The sequence below is a fragment of the Camelina sativa genome, chromosome 20 (assembly GCF_030686135.1).
Source record: "Camelina sativa cultivar CO46 ecotype springtype chromosome 20, ASM3068613v1".
Classification (NCBI taxonomy): Eukaryota; Viridiplantae; Streptophyta; class Magnoliopsida; order Brassicales; family Brassicaceae; genus Camelina; species Camelina sativa.
The window spans coordinates 4558152-4573290 of NC_141899.1; the positions used below are offsets into that span (position 1 = coordinate 4558152).

Genomic DNA, 15139 nt, shown 5'->3' on the forward strand with positions numbered 1-15139 from the left:
AAGTTATTTTTTGATAAAGGTTTTGGTTTTTGGGTATCGAGGTTCTCAATCATATTTCATATATCATCATCAAATCATCACTTCCCAAATTTGGAGATTCCAATTCCATGTCAATGTATACGAAAATAAATTCTTAAAGCGGCAACGAAAGTAATAGTAGTACTTTAAAAACAAATAAACAAAGGAAAACGACTGTACTCTGTCAACGAAAGTAATATATCTAGAATTATGAAAAATTAACTCAAATCTCAATTGGTCAGCCAATAAATAGTGATTGAAAAATGGGTCAATGGAATAGATAGTCAAATGGTGATAGTTAGTAAACACCATTTACTGTAATAGATGACCTTAGTAATACACCATTTACTATTATTATTAATTTTAAAAATCTCTTAGTTAAAGAATTACTATCATATTACTGTAATAGATTTGATTGGTACCCATGTACTGTATAAACTATTTAATATTTGTTGATTTCATAAAAAATGCATATTTTACCATATACTCTTTCTATTTATTTAAAAAATATTTTAAAGACTTCTTACAACTAATGCTTGATAGTGCATACATTCGTTTTTATACAAAACATAGCTACTAATTAATAAACATTCAACAAGTTCAAATATTTTCAATTAAATTTTTAAAATAATTTACAATATATTAGCAGTTATTAAAATAAAAAAGAAAACACATTGAAAAGCTAGAAAATAGGACTTCCTCCGTTTCAAAATATATGATGTTTTAAGCAAAACATGCAGATTAAGAAATCTTTACTTTTAAAAAGTTCAACCAATCAGAAACAATACTGCATAATATAAAATACTAAACTAATCTAAAAGTTGCATTGAAATTTGAAAACATCCTATATTATGAAACAACAAACTTCTCCAAAACATTTTATATTTTGAAACCGAGGAAGTATATTTTTGTGGAATAAAAAAAATACTACTCCTTCTGTTTCATATTAAGTGTCATTTTAGAATTTTTCACACATATTAAGAAAATCATTAAATTTTCTATTTTATCCATTATTAATATATTATTTAGTTTTTTTTATTGGTCAATATATTAAATTAGTAGGGATAAAATTGGAAAATTTATCAAATATCTACATTGGAAATACAAAGTCACACTTATTTTGTAACAAAATAATCAGTCTAAAATGACACTTAATATGAAATAGAGGAGTATCAATCTATAAAAGAATAGAGGGAGTGTGCTTCTAAGAGTCAACTACATTTTAAATTTGTCACAGAAGAGTCAACAAATCAGCTTAAAACATTTCAGGCCAGAATCTTCTAAAAGTACTTAATTTTTCCCAAAATCTTCTGTTAACCCAGTATAATATCTTTACGTACTTGACTTTGTTAAAACTATCATTAAATAATCATCACAACTTTCAAAATCTTTCCCATATAAAGCTATCAATCTTTTCTCATTAAATGTTGCTTCTAACTAAAATTTTACCCATCTGGTGATACGACGTTAAGATATACGAAGCACACAAGTACAATAATATTTGCTTCTTCGTGCGTATAATATACTTACGTGTAATTTCTAAAATGTTTATGACGTAAACATATAAAAGAGTGTGAGAGAAAGATCTTGTCTGATAGTTCTCGTACGAAATGATCCAAAATCTGTCAGAGCTCCATCATTGTCGTCCTCGTGGACAACTGATCAAATGAATTTTTACGTGTTAATATTTAATACATGTGAATTTATACTAACTCAATACTAATATTGACTGAGTTCTAATTTTCTAAATACTTTTTGTTGTTTTTTCAAAGACAAAAATAAAAAAGCTAAATAATGTTTCAAGTCATTAACTAGGTAATAGGTAGACACTTAAATACTGAGGAGGAGTGAGGACAAGTTGGCAAAAAAATTAAATAATAATACCGCAAAAGTATGTCAAAGTCGTCGTCATCACTCCGTCACAGTCTATCCATATGTCAAAATGATGGCCAAATCATGAACCTACTAGTAGTATTACATTCAAATTATAAAAATGACATTGAGGTTTGATAGTATTATATTGATATGTAGATGTGTAAGTGTATATAGCCAACTGTTTGAACGTGTGTGAAAGTGTGAAGTAGAAAGAACCTACAAAAGTAACCAAAATTAGATGGTGATTACCACCAATACACGTTTTTTTTTTTTCTATTGTGAAGTTATTAGTCCGGTTGAACAATATCAAAATTTTAGTATGTCTCGTTTACAGCCTAAATATGTTTTTCATAGATGCAAATTGATGTAGTCAATCAAAGTAAATCTTATGTGGACTCCATGCAATATATCTAAAGGACAATTCAGAGTTGCTACTGTGGACAATAATGAATTATACATCAAGAACTGCGTATCATGTCGTTAACTATTCAGAGATGCACATATTATGAGTTTCAAGAGTTTTTCTGGTTTATATAGAAAAAGATTGGAAAAGGTATTTTTTACTAAATTAAAAGTATTTTCAAAAAAATAAGATGTATATGATTCAATAAGAAATAGATTACTAAATGGACTATTATAAGTAAATTAAAGCAAATTCAACTCATAACCAATTTACATAAATTGTCTAATTTTACAGCCAAAGGAGTGAATATAAACCAAATATACAACACATGGTAGCTTGAAAGATGAGGAAAAAACTAAATAAATAAATAAAAACCAACTGTAACTCCATCAGGGATCATGAAGAAACAAACAAGTCAAACAAAATTGAGACCAAGAACAAGAACACAAAAAAAGTAACTCAATTATTATGATTTATTGAAATGAAGATGGATGATATGGGAACTACAAATATTCCTACTACTCAACGGGCCATTAGATTTCATCCATTGGTCTTTTATATCATCAGCGATCTTAACGGCATCAAAGGCTGTTCCGGAAAGTCCTCTTCTCGTGAAACCCACCGTGTATAGTCCCTCCTCCCCTTTCCAACCGTTAGGAAATGGCGTTTTTGGCATTCCCTCTTTTGTGAAAAAACTGTTGTCCTGTAAAATTCAAAATTGATTATCAGAAAATATTCTAAAAAATACAGAATAAATATTTGAGGTGGGGGACGATGAGACAAAGAAAAACATGAAAAAAACAAAGAGAGTTTTTGTTGTTGTTGTTGTTGTCTTCAGAGATATATAATTGGTATTTTTTGGGAATTTTATATAGTGAAAAAGTTTTATTCCATTTTGCATGGAGAAAAGAAGAGTTTTGGAGTGTTGTTCCCTTTGTTGCATGTGTTATGTCCATATCATAGAAAGCGATGGATGATTCACTACATGATAACACTAAAAACTATTATTGTTTCTATATGGTCTACATACCCCTTATAATATGCATATCCTTATCATTTTACAATCACCATCACCGTTATTCTTGAAAACGAAGTTTTTAATTGCATGCGTATGTTGTTGGTTCCATATATAATTTCATCATCATCACATCCACACACAGTCATATATATATATATATATACTGTACTACATAGCAAGAGGGAGAGTGATTTAAGTACCTTAAGCCAATAGGGTACGTTACTCTTATATCCGGTCGCTAATATTATCGAGTCGAATTCAATTTCTTGCCCGTTTACAAACTTCGCTCCGTTCTTTGTTATTTCTTTCACCGCTTGCGTCACCTAATAGTTAATAACCACAAGACAAAACTGTTAGAATAATGAAGTAAAAAACCAGCCACATTCATAAACAGGAAGTACAAAAATGCACGCATGCAAACTATTCATTTATCTAATCTTTTAATTCTAGATGGATATTAATATTACTTAGAAAGCAAATAAAAAGATTATGAACTCACTCTTATGTGTCCTGATCGGATTAAAGATATGGCGCCGACATCAAGAACAGGAGTTTTACCGGTGACGTTCTTGAGTTCAATTGGTCCTGTTTTAGGTCGTCGAAGGCCTAAATGGTCGGTATTACCCAACGTAGAATTAGCAAGAAGTAGGAGAATAGTGTCCACCAGCTTTAGAGGAAACCATTTCAGTAGTGTCATTGCTATTCCAAATGTTGATAGACCAAAGAAGTCTCTTGGTAACACATGTACCTGCATCATTAATTTAGTTATACTCATTGGTTAGACCCGGTTAATTACTACATATAGTTTGATAATGAGCATGATTAAAAATTTTACTTACAGAGTTTCTAACCACCATATGAGGCAGAGCATTGTATCTACAAAGATCCAAGCTGACCTCCATACCGGAGTTTCCACAACCAACCACCAAAACCTTCCGGTTTGCAAACACCGAACCGGACTTATACGCACTAGTGTGAACAACAGACCCAGTAAACTTCTTCAAACCGGGTATATCCGGAACCACCGGTTCAGCGTTTTCCCCTGTGGCAACCACCAGCCACGTGGATGTGTATACACCGTCTTGCGTCTTCACATTCCAGAGACCAGAGACGGCATCGAACTTGGCTTTCTCGACGGTTTGGTTAAACACCGGTTTGATATTAAACCGGGCAGCGTACGACTCAACGTAGGAGATGAACTGTTGCTTGGAAGGGTATTTTGGAAAGTTTTTAGGGAAAGGCATAAGAGGAAGCTCGCAAAAGTGTTTAGGGAGATGGAGTTTGAGACGGTCGTAGGTTCTTTTTTGCCATAAAGAAGCTAAACAATCGGTTCTCTCGAGGATAACCGATGGTACGCCTCGGTTTGATAAACAAGCCGCTACGGCTAAACCGGAGGGACCAGCACCGACGATGATCGGACCAGGAACGAAGATGTGACTAGGCTCTAGTTCTCTACAAGTGTCCATGTCGATTAATAAGAGAGAGAGCGAGAGAAAGACTAAGTATAGAAAGAAGGAAGGAAGGAAGAAAGTGTCTTTATCTTTTCTCTGACGATCACACACACATGCACCTAAGAAGTGTCCTGTTTTAGGGTCTTCTTTTGATTGTTTCTCGGGAAAAACCAAGAAACCAATGTTGGAAATTATAAAGAGAACGCGTAAGATGAGGTGTAAATGCTATAGAGAAGGCGTGAGAGAAAAGGAAAGGATTTGTGTGTGTGTTTCTCAATAAGTAATGGGGGTGGGAGAGAGAGAGAAGAGAAGTGTTGTGAGGTGTGTATAGTGTAGGGAGTAGAGTAGGTCTAAGAGGGGAAAAAATGGTGTAGATATTAAATATAACCCACTGGAAAAATCTTTGCCATAGATTCTTTACTACTAGTCAAACTATTTTTTTTTCTACGATTAATGACTCCATTTTTTTCTGCTACATATGTCATTTAGCCACAAAAATATGTATTGCGTGGCTTTGCTTAGAGATGTCAATTAGGTTCAGAGACCATGGGCTGTCCAGGTCCAAATTAAATTGGACCGGTTATGGTCATAACCAAATTTGAAGTGGTCAAATGGACCTAAAACCATTTTAACCCATAATAAATGGTCCAAACTAATTTGGACATGGACTGTCCAATAATTCTTCAAAATTAGGGATTGTAAAATTTGGGGGAAATTTTTTTTTCCATTTTGTCAAAAACACGAAATTAGAGTTTCTATCTCTCCCCTCTTTCAATCCAATTATGAATTTATGAACTTTTATAATTATGAGTTTATGAAACTTTATAATTATGAGTTTATGAACCTTTAGTAAATTATGAGTTTTAAATTTTGGTTCAATCTGCAACCAATGGACAGACCAATTGGTCATGGTCCTATTTGGTTTGGACATATTTGGGTATGAGTGTATTTGAGCCTTGACCATAAATGACCATAAAATGTATGTGTCCAATTGGTCATGCCCATTTGGACATGGACAGACCAATTTACAACCCTAGCTTTGCTCCACAAAAAAACTGTCCCAAACATTATAGAAACCAAAATAAAATAAAATAAAATAAAATAAAGAGATATTATGCTAATTGAGAAACAATGTTATATATTTACAATATGTTTACATGACTCTGATATAATAGGGTTTTAATAATGTGATGATTACTAAGAATTTACATTAATATGCGATAATGCGCGATTACTCTCTTATGCTTAACATTTTTAGTACTTTGATACTCTGCGTGAGCAAACATATGTTAATAGTATAATTTTACTACAAAAAAAAACAGTGTTGATGTAAAAGTTAAACATTGTCTTTTAAACACTAAAACGAACATCCGTTGACATCGAAGTATATGATATTTGCGTTGACGTGTTTGATCACATTTATACAAATTGTAATAATTAATCTTCTACCGAAAGTTTGTTGAGGTCAAGAAAGTAGAAAACGGAAGATTTATTTAAATAAATGTCTAATACTCAAATATTGTTTACTTTAACAAAGGTTTAGATGGCCTTCTGACCTTCTTTCCATCATTACATGAATCTTCTGTTTTCCATCATTACATGAAACTTTACAATTCAAAGTTTATACAATTTTTTATAACCAGCATAAATTATAGTATAGCATACAACATCGTTCTATTTTTGTTATTCAATTGAGATACACAAACTCTCGAATAAGTGTTGTCACATCTACTATTTCTCAGAATTGTTTTTGTCAACAACATGCAATATGTAGAAATTTATTAACTGTTACTGTTTTACTCAATGTAGAATCTTCTGTGCAATTTTGTTTCGTGTCATAGGCTTTTGGTCTCTCTATGCGTGGCTTCATTTTCGTGCGAAAGAAATATAGTATTCAAAAGATAACAAACTTCCATTCTAGACTTTGGTTTTGGGGGTGGCTGGAGGGATGATATAAAACAAGCACAATTAATGAGGATTGCACCAAACACATAATTAATAAGTAGATATGTGGAAAATGCAATTGAGTTGCGCATGACTGACCACTCCTTCGTTAAATGTCAACTAATGCAGCCGACCTCCACTTCCCCTATGATCTCCTCTGAGGTTGCAATATCAATTTTCAGCATATCTTATGCGGAGCCATCTTTTTCAATGCAACTAATTATGAATCATTTAATTCTAGATTGGATTTTATACTGGACGCAACAACATAAAATATATGATATGTCATCTATCAATTAGATAATTTAACTAGCTACTACTAATAGATTTGAACCAAAATAGTAACTTTTATGACATTTTAATAATATGCAGATAGAACCATAACCTATTGTTATGAGTTATCATTACCACACCAAATCCGAGGGATCTCATTCATCTTCCAGGTTTTGCAGCCAAAGAATGTGATTTCTAATGATTTATTCACATGTGTTAGATGAATTGTTTTTTTTTTTTTTTGCATATTTGTTGTTTATACTCTTTAGGGTAAAGCTATAGGAAGAGAAAGTATGGGACTTATTTTATTCAGAAATGTATGCGCGTGGTATAGTGTTTTAAGCGGTAAATTAATTATTTAGTGCATGCTAAACCTCATCTCATTGATTAAGGTTTCACACAATTGATTAAGACGTAAGCGATATCCCACGTAAATGTTAAACTATATTAACTTACTTTCGGGGTATTATCTAATCGATTCAAACATAAAACTATATACGCTTTTTGACCTGGATGCATATTATTACGTAGACCCAAATGTTTTGTCTACTCCAATCAAATTAAAAAACCTTATCACTGTCAATATATGAGGATTGACTTCATGATCTTAACAATATTTAATCAACATGCCGATTCTTTCATGTATCATCCCTTTTATTTACGTTATTAATTACTCCACATATATGTCTAATATATGACATGCTCAACTTATTTTACAATCCTTTTAGTTTGCAAATAATTTATAATTAAGTATACATACGTGAGAAAAATTATTTTTATAGTAAAAAAAAAAGTGTTAAACTAGCAAATATACTTAAGTTTATTCATTAGCAAGGTAAACCAAAAAAAATAAAGCTAGCTAGGTAAACCAAAGATGCTTCTTGAATATAAGTTGAATCTAGTTTAAAATATATTCTGCACTACACAACCTTCTCAAAGCTCAAGTGTGTATTAGTAAGAGACTAATTAAGAACCACGTCAACTTGAAAATACTTGGACGAGAGCTAAATGTTTCTTTTCTTACACAAATGTAACTTCAACTTCAAAATCAAACAAATTCTATAGACTTATTATTTATGCATGCTTCGTATAATAGAATGGTCCATACATGTGCTTTTGTTAATTAAAATGGTCCTAACATTCAGTTAAATAGAGCCTAGACTCATGAGTAAGCTAGCTGGTAAGAAAAATACAAGTTATACAAGTGTATCAGCTACTATTAAACTACTCTATATGCACGTTACATAGTGTATCGATGGTCCCTTTGGTTAGACGAGGAATATTGTGGTTCTTGGATGGATCAACATCAGCAATCTTGTATAAACTATCGATAATGGCAAAAATATGAACATTACAATGTAGACAAAAGAATTTAGGGTCCCTCAAAAACGTCATCTTCCTCTGGCCTCTTCTACCATTTTCTCCTTCTGCATTATCCGACATTCCGACTCAATGCTCTTTGGAATTTTTCTGTCAGGCTTGAATTTGCCCTCAACCTCAATACCATAGTTACATGACCACACTGATAAGTGATAAACATTGTATATGTACCATAGACGCATGTTCGACAGCTGAGATAGCTTCAACGTGAATTTGAGATGTACGTTAGGATTCAATTATCACCCCTTGACATTTTGCATCAGTGTGCGTAACAGTATAAGTCACTGATTCATTACAAATAAACGTGATTTTGGAAAACATGATATTTTTTACATAATATCTTATCCAAACTGTCATGGTCTTGTTAATCGTAGTAGTTTAAGATAGGAAAAATAAGTTTAATGGATGGTCCACACTCCACATTCTTAACTAATGCATTTTGTGCGACGCATCACATGATTCACGTCAGTGTTTTTTTTTAACTTCTCTATAACGGACAATAGCAAAAAAGTGTAATATATAATATATATGTATAATTGTCCCAAAATATCAATATATGGTCTAAAAATAGTATCCACCATGCAAGACAGCAAGGATCAACAAAAAAGCTAAAGTGACATGTATAATGCCAAAAAATACAGATAATGAAATCGAGAGGTTTGTTGTGTTGACCATTATGTGGCAAAAATAAATACGTAAACTTGTAAAACATAGACAGAAGCGTCTGTAGTCCAACGGTTAGGATAATTGCCTTCCAAGCAATAGACCCGGGTTCGACTCCCGGCAGACGCATCTTCGTTTTGTTTTTTTGCTTTTTTGACAGTTAAAACAAAGTTTCTCATGCTTTGCGGCTTCCACCACCACCAGCTTGGGTCTGTAAACACAGAAATGCTTTTATTTTTTCATCAGTTTTATAAAGCTATTAATAGTTTCTACATTGACGTTCACAATGTTATGGTCATGTCTATTATTATTATACACACAATCACTATAACATACACACACAAGATCTCTCACATCAAATATATTCATCACTAGACAAGGGGAGCACAAGAAAAAAATGGCATATTTCTCTGCTCCAAAGAAAAACCGCCACCACCGATTCCATCATGATCCAGACCTTGCTTGATACGCCCCAAACGCCTTGCGTACAAAACTTGCTCAGAAACAACAGGCAATCTTGTTCTCTGATATTCATCTAGACCCAAGCTTAGATTATTACGTCCACATTTCTCCAAGCATTTGCCTAGCACTTCCGCATCAAGAACTGACATGTTTGTGCTTCTTACACCATGAGGAGTCGTGGGATGAGCCGCGTCCCCAACCAGCACGGTGTTTCCCCAGAAGATTCGTTCTAAAGGGTCACAGTCGTAAATAACATTAAGGAAAGGATCCTTTGTTTCTCTCATGAGTCTCGCCAGCTCGGGGATCCAGATGGTTTCTGCTTCTTGATGCATCTTATTGATCATTTCTTGGCTCAGTTTTAGTGTAACAGAGTTTCCCTGACATCGTAATTTCACAACAACAACAAAACAGAATCAAGAAAACTACTTAAAACGCATTCTAATCAAACCGAGAGAGGAATTAGTCTTTTACACTTCTTACTTTCAGGTCAGGCTCTGGCTGATTGACATACCAAATCCAGTTGAGTTTCTTGTTACAAAGCTCGTAAAACACGGTATGAGTCTGTTCACCGAGATCAAAATACAAACATTTTCCAAGTTCCGGATACACTCTCTTAATTCCAGTAACAGTTTCCGAGTTCTCATCCCCTGAGAAATCTAAGACACCTCTCCAAGCGCAATAACCAGAGTACCTTACATAATAGAAACAAAACAAAAACCTATATGATCCAGTTCACAAAATGTTTGCCTGATTCCATATTGTATCAAAAAAACTGAACATCAGAGTCTCATTTCAAACCTTAATTTAAGGTCAGGCAAGAATGTTTTCCGAATCGAAGACAAACACCCATCTGCTGCAACGAGCAAATCTCCTTCAAATTCAACGGTTTCTTGAGTTTCCATAACTAAAGTCTTAACCTTTACAGTAGACTCATCTTGTGACATTGTGAAAGACAGAAACTTGTGTCCCCAAAGAAACATGGATTGAGGCAAAGCGTTAAACAGAAGAGCGTGGATATCTGACCAATAAGATGCTCGGAAATCAAAATTCTCATCTCTTGTGAGAATCTTCGTCACCTTCTTCTCACTATCAGTTGCCTGATTCTATAAACAAACCCAAAAAAAAAACAAAACTTTAGCAGAGCTGGAAAAAATTACGCTCCGATTGTTTCAATTAACGAACTAAACAAACTCTCAGTGTTATCTTTACCTGATCAATCGAGAGAGGCAAGGTGATTTCATCTAATAGATGTGGACGAGGAAGCCAGGATTTGATGATTTGACGAGCCTGAGGGTCGAGTCCGAGTCCAGCACCAGTAGGACTCCGAGCTGGAGGTTCGGACGATTTCTCGAGTACCAAAACATCCCAGCCAGCTAACGTGAGCGAGTGTGCGCACGATACGCCTGCGATACTTCCTCCTACTATGATTGCTTTCCCCTTCTTCTCCCCCATCTCATCAAGTGTGTTTAGTTTCTTCTACTTCACAAAATGTTGACGATAAGTGATCTCTTTTAATTTAATGACACCTCTAGTTGACTGAGAAGGTTAGAACTATGTGGGCTTTTTACAAGCCTGATATATAAACTCAAGGCCCAATCATTTGATAATATCCCATTTGAGTTCATGAGAACAGAGAAAACTAAGAAACTGAAAGCTTTGTTCACTGCATTGTCCATCTGGTCCCTTGTCGTGTCAATACTGTAAACAACTAACAAACCACCGGGCTGAGGTTTTAGAAAGTTTCGAGTTTAAGAGAAGTCAGGGATTGCTTAACTGGCACAATGGTTTGTTTGTTACATATAAGGAAAAAAAATAAGTTGCCTTTTTTTTTTTTTTTGGGTTGCCGCATTTTTCACCTCTGTACTATTTTCAAATCAAAAAGTTTCTTCCTTTCTTAGATTTTGGAGAGTTACATTTTTCAACACCAATCAACAGTTGTATGGTTTTTCAACAAAAATATAAATAAAAATCAACAGTTGTATGGTCATTTGCATATGAACCCCTGATGTTTTATGCTTTCATCAGATAAAACCCTTCTTTATTAATTTGTAATTTTCATATAAACCCCAAACGTTTTTGCTTGCAACATATAAACCATTTCTCGTTGATTTGTTTTTTTTTTCCAGCATAATTGTTATTTGTTGTTGTTGTCATATATACGAGATCTGCTGAACAACTAACTAATATAAAGAGAAAAGAGCTAATATAAAAATGTTTACTTAATCATCTATCTTCAGATTATGTGTCAAGGATCAAATTATGCATGGAGAGTAGTGTATAAAGCAAAGAGAATCTTGTTCACATATAGAAACCCTTCTTTGGAGTAACCATCACATGAAAACACAACCTGGTTCTCTCCACAAAGATAACCAAATAAGAAACACTTTTAGTTCTAGAGAAGAAAAAACCCTAAAAAAAACTTGAACTTCAATCAAAACCAGAACCATCGATCGAACTAGATACCATCCGAGATCTGAACAAAAAAACCAGCAAAGTCATCAAACAAATAGAGTTTGCTTTAGAGAAGTATAGGACACTCCACATGATCCAAGAAGATGCTCACATGACGCAAGTTATCTCCAAGTCCTTCGATCACAACTCTTCTGCCAATATCTTTCTCGCGATCGTAAGTGATAATAAAGAAGGAGCCACCCGAATAGGCTGATGAGAAAATGAATTCGCCGGAACTAGGAATGGCCCCTCTGCATTTTATTAAGCTTCTTCTAGCTAAATCATCCCAAGAAGGAACCACGATAGAGATCTTTGACCATTCTGGTTTGAAGACATCTTCCAAAACCATGAGTTACTCAACAAAGCTATCTTCCCCTGGTAGTTGACCAAATCAGATTGATCATGACTTTCAATTTCGACACCATCGGGTACCTTAACAAGAGAAAACTCTTCCAATTTCACATCAAAGCACACAATTAGAGATTCGTGTTTATCTCTAACACTATTGGACAAAGCTCCGTAGTAAATAACACCATTCGTCGTCGTCGTCATACATATCCCTTTGGTTGCAGGACAATGCGGAACCTTACATTTGATCATCCTCCATGTAGCTTCTTCTTTCTCCTTCTTCTCAGCTCCTCCACGTAAAGTGAAAACTTGATGCTCTTCGCCCACAACCGGTCCAGAAAGTTTCAATACCGTCGTCATGCACAAGACTTTGTATTCATCTTCAACCGGATCGTATCCCAAAAAACTTGATATCCCTAGTTTTCTCCTAGTGTTGAGTTTTGGTAAAACCAAGAGCTGGCCCGTGCTAGGATTCAAAACCACCATCTTATCCAAATCTTGACAACAGATCAATCCGCGTACAGGTGGAGAAACGTTGTAACCTTGTGAACAGAGCCGCTTATAATCAAGAAAGCTTGATGTTGTACAAGTGTAAGAAGAAGAAGACGGTGAGACTGAGTTGAAGAACCGGATGCTGTCACGGTGGAACGAGAGGAGAAAACGTGGACGAGTTAAAGATTGTTTCAGGTATAGATCGATGAAATGTTTGCTGCGGATGATAGAAGACCAGAGCTTCGAGACGACGATGAGCTTTGGTATGGATTTAGCCGGCAAGTTCAAAAGAATCTTTTCGATAAGATCTCGAGGAAGATCAACCATGGATGTGTTGTCGTCTCGTATCTGTGGATCGTTCTCCTTCTTAACCCTCTTCATGGCGATTCCTCTGCTTTTTCTTTCTTCCCGGCTACAACCGATTTCTAAAACCGTTATATATAGACCCAACGAATCTTTTTCTTTTTGTTTTGGAAAAACAATTTCATATCATATAACTTACGGTAATTGGGTGATATATATACCCAATGGGCCTCAAATACGAAGTAGAGGAGGAACCAAATACAACAAATACGTTATATAACATCAAAAAACCAAACGGTGAATCATGTTAACTTTTGTTTTTATTAAGCACAAATTCGTGAAATACCCTTTAGATATTGACGCACTTTTGGCCATGTACAACACACACAAAAAAAAAAAACATACAAATATGAAATATCTAATGGCATTCAGAAAATTGTTGAGGTGAATTACAAATGTGTAGGCGAATGTTGATTTTTGTGAAAGGACCATGCATTAATGTTGGGGATGACATAATTTTTTTAGATATGTAAGCTTCAAGTCATAAGTTTAGTTGAGATACTATTTTTTCATCAAGTTTTGATTACTGTATTAATTTAATAAACATGTAATCATACTAATTAACGTTTTTATAAATAAAATAAAATTAAAAAAAACACTACGTTTGGCCCGTACGTAGTACTAGTACGGGATTAATACTAGTTTAATTATAAACTTCCAGCGCTTGATCTTGTCCTACCTCGATTTGCTTCTTCCTCTCCGGCCGTTAGACGAAAACAAAGAACAAAAGCCACAACCAACGGAAGATATCTTAGGAGAAGGTGGATCCAAAGCTGGAGATATCTCCCCAAGTTCTCTTGCGCCACCATGGCCACGTCTTCCGTCTGATGCGCTACGTTGCACCGTTGGAGGCGTACTAGCCGCCATTGATCCGTCACGATGATCGTTGCTCAATTCTTCTTGTCTTTCCACGCCGGGACAAATCTCTCCACTCCCGAACCTGTCATTCCAGACGAGTCCCGACGATCCATGACCCCTGAACGACACCGTTGATCTCTGCAACGCCATCTTTTTCTCTCTTGTCTTTTTTCAATCGAATTGTGTGATTTTTTTTGCCTCCCGGAAACTAATATATATTTGAAGAAACGGAAAACAAAGAGAATAATTATGGGAAACTAATGTTTTTTTTTTTGAAGTTTTCTTTATAATTTTGGTTTTTCCTTTTTAATATTTTAAGTTGGAAGTTTTCTTTTTTTGTTTTGTTTTACTTTTTTTTTATTCAAAATTATCTTCTTTTCTTACTATGGTTTCACATTTGTAGTTAAATAAACAATATTTTAGTAAAATGAGACTGTTTACCAAAAATATAATTAAACAATTTTAACAAAGAGAAACCTAACTAAATTACTGTTTGTGCAGAAATCTTTGATATGTCCTAATGTCTCGAGAAGAGACAAACAACTGCACTCGGTTGACTTTCTAAATCATTTCTCGATCGAAAAGACAAAAAAAAAAAAAAAAAAAAAGTCTACCAGGACATATGAACTTTGGATATTTTCAGTGTTTCCATCCATGCTAAAATGTTTTTTTAAGAGATTAATTCGAGAACCTTCCGATGTTGTATATAGCACAAAAGGAGTAAAACTTCGGCATAGTACGTTATTCAAGTTTTCACTAAAACTAAAAACTTCCGCTGTTCCGCATGGCAATTTGTAATATAGTTTAGCATTAGGTTAGATTTTTCATCAGGAATATGAACCATTTATGTTCCTAACTTAGTAACTTCCTATCCTAGCTAGTAGGAACTAAAAGTTTAGAGACCAAATCTTTCTTTCTTTCTTCAATAGGGAACTAAAATGATTATGGAGTATGACATGTATGATATGATCATGGAGCAATCATGCATGAAGCTGGTACTTAGTAGCCTTCCAACCCATAGATATTGTTCGGAGCTAGCTAGTGGAAATGACATTGCAAATTTACCAATGTTTTAGTTTCCATGCCTTAGAAACGTTTTTGCATTTTAAGATTTTTTTTTTCAAATTTTGTTTATCTCAT

The 15139-nt window shown here is 34.2% G+C and overlaps 4 protein-coding genes and 1 non-coding gene across 5 annotated transcripts; 1 reads left to right on the forward strand and 4 right to left on the reverse strand.

Annotated features, from left to right (window-relative positions):
• Nucleotides 1-2548: 2548 nt before the first annotated feature.
• Nucleotides 2549-5117, reverse strand: LOC104769354 (putative indole-3-pyruvate monooxygenase YUCCA4). Its single transcript, XM_010493550.3, has 4 exons — nt 4154-5117; nt 3814-4062; nt 3515-3637; nt 2549-2999 (listed from the first exon to the last, which is right to left on the reverse strand). The coding sequence occupies exons 1-4, from the start codon at nt 4778-4780 to the stop codon at nt 2763-2765; spliced, it is 1236 nt and encodes a 411-aa protein (XP_010491852.1). The 5' UTR covers nt 4781-5117; the 3' UTR covers nt 2549-2762.
• A 3965-nt stretch (nt 5118-9082) lies between these two features.
• Nucleotides 9083-9154, forward strand: TRNAG-UCC (transfer RNA glycine (anticodon UCC)). The gene has a single exon. It is a non-coding gene; the product is annotated as a tRNA-Gly (tRNA).
• Nucleotides 9155-9254: 100 nt separating this feature from the next.
• Nucleotides 9255-10996, reverse strand: LOC104769355 (uncharacterized). The gene is made up of 4 exons (XM_087505148.1): nt 10697-10996; nt 10286-10590; nt 9968-10178; nt 9255-9864 (listed from the first exon to the last, which is right to left on the reverse strand). The coding sequence occupies exons 1-4, from the start codon at nt 10937-10939 to the stop codon at nt 9397-9399; spliced, it is 1227 nt and encodes a 408-aa protein (XP_087361274.1). The 5' UTR covers nt 10940-10996; the 3' UTR covers nt 9255-9396.
• A 1218-nt stretch (nt 10997-12214) lies between these two features.
• On the reverse strand, nt 12215-13159 carry LOC104772208 (F-box/kelch-repeat protein At3g04660-like). The gene has a single exon (XM_010496846.2). The coding sequence runs from the start codon at nt 13157-13159 to the stop codon at nt 12215-12217; it is 945 nt and encodes a 314-aa protein (XP_010495148.2).
• Nucleotides 13160-13807: 648 nt separating this feature from the next.
• On the reverse strand, nt 13808-14149 carry LOC104772209 (uncharacterized protein At1g15400-like). Its single transcript, XM_019242252.2, has one exon. The coding sequence runs from the start codon at nt 14147-14149 to the stop codon at nt 13817-13819; it is 333 nt and encodes a 110-aa protein (XP_019097797.1). The 3' UTR covers nt 13808-13816.
• Between the last annotated feature and the right edge of the window lie 990 nt (nt 14150-15139).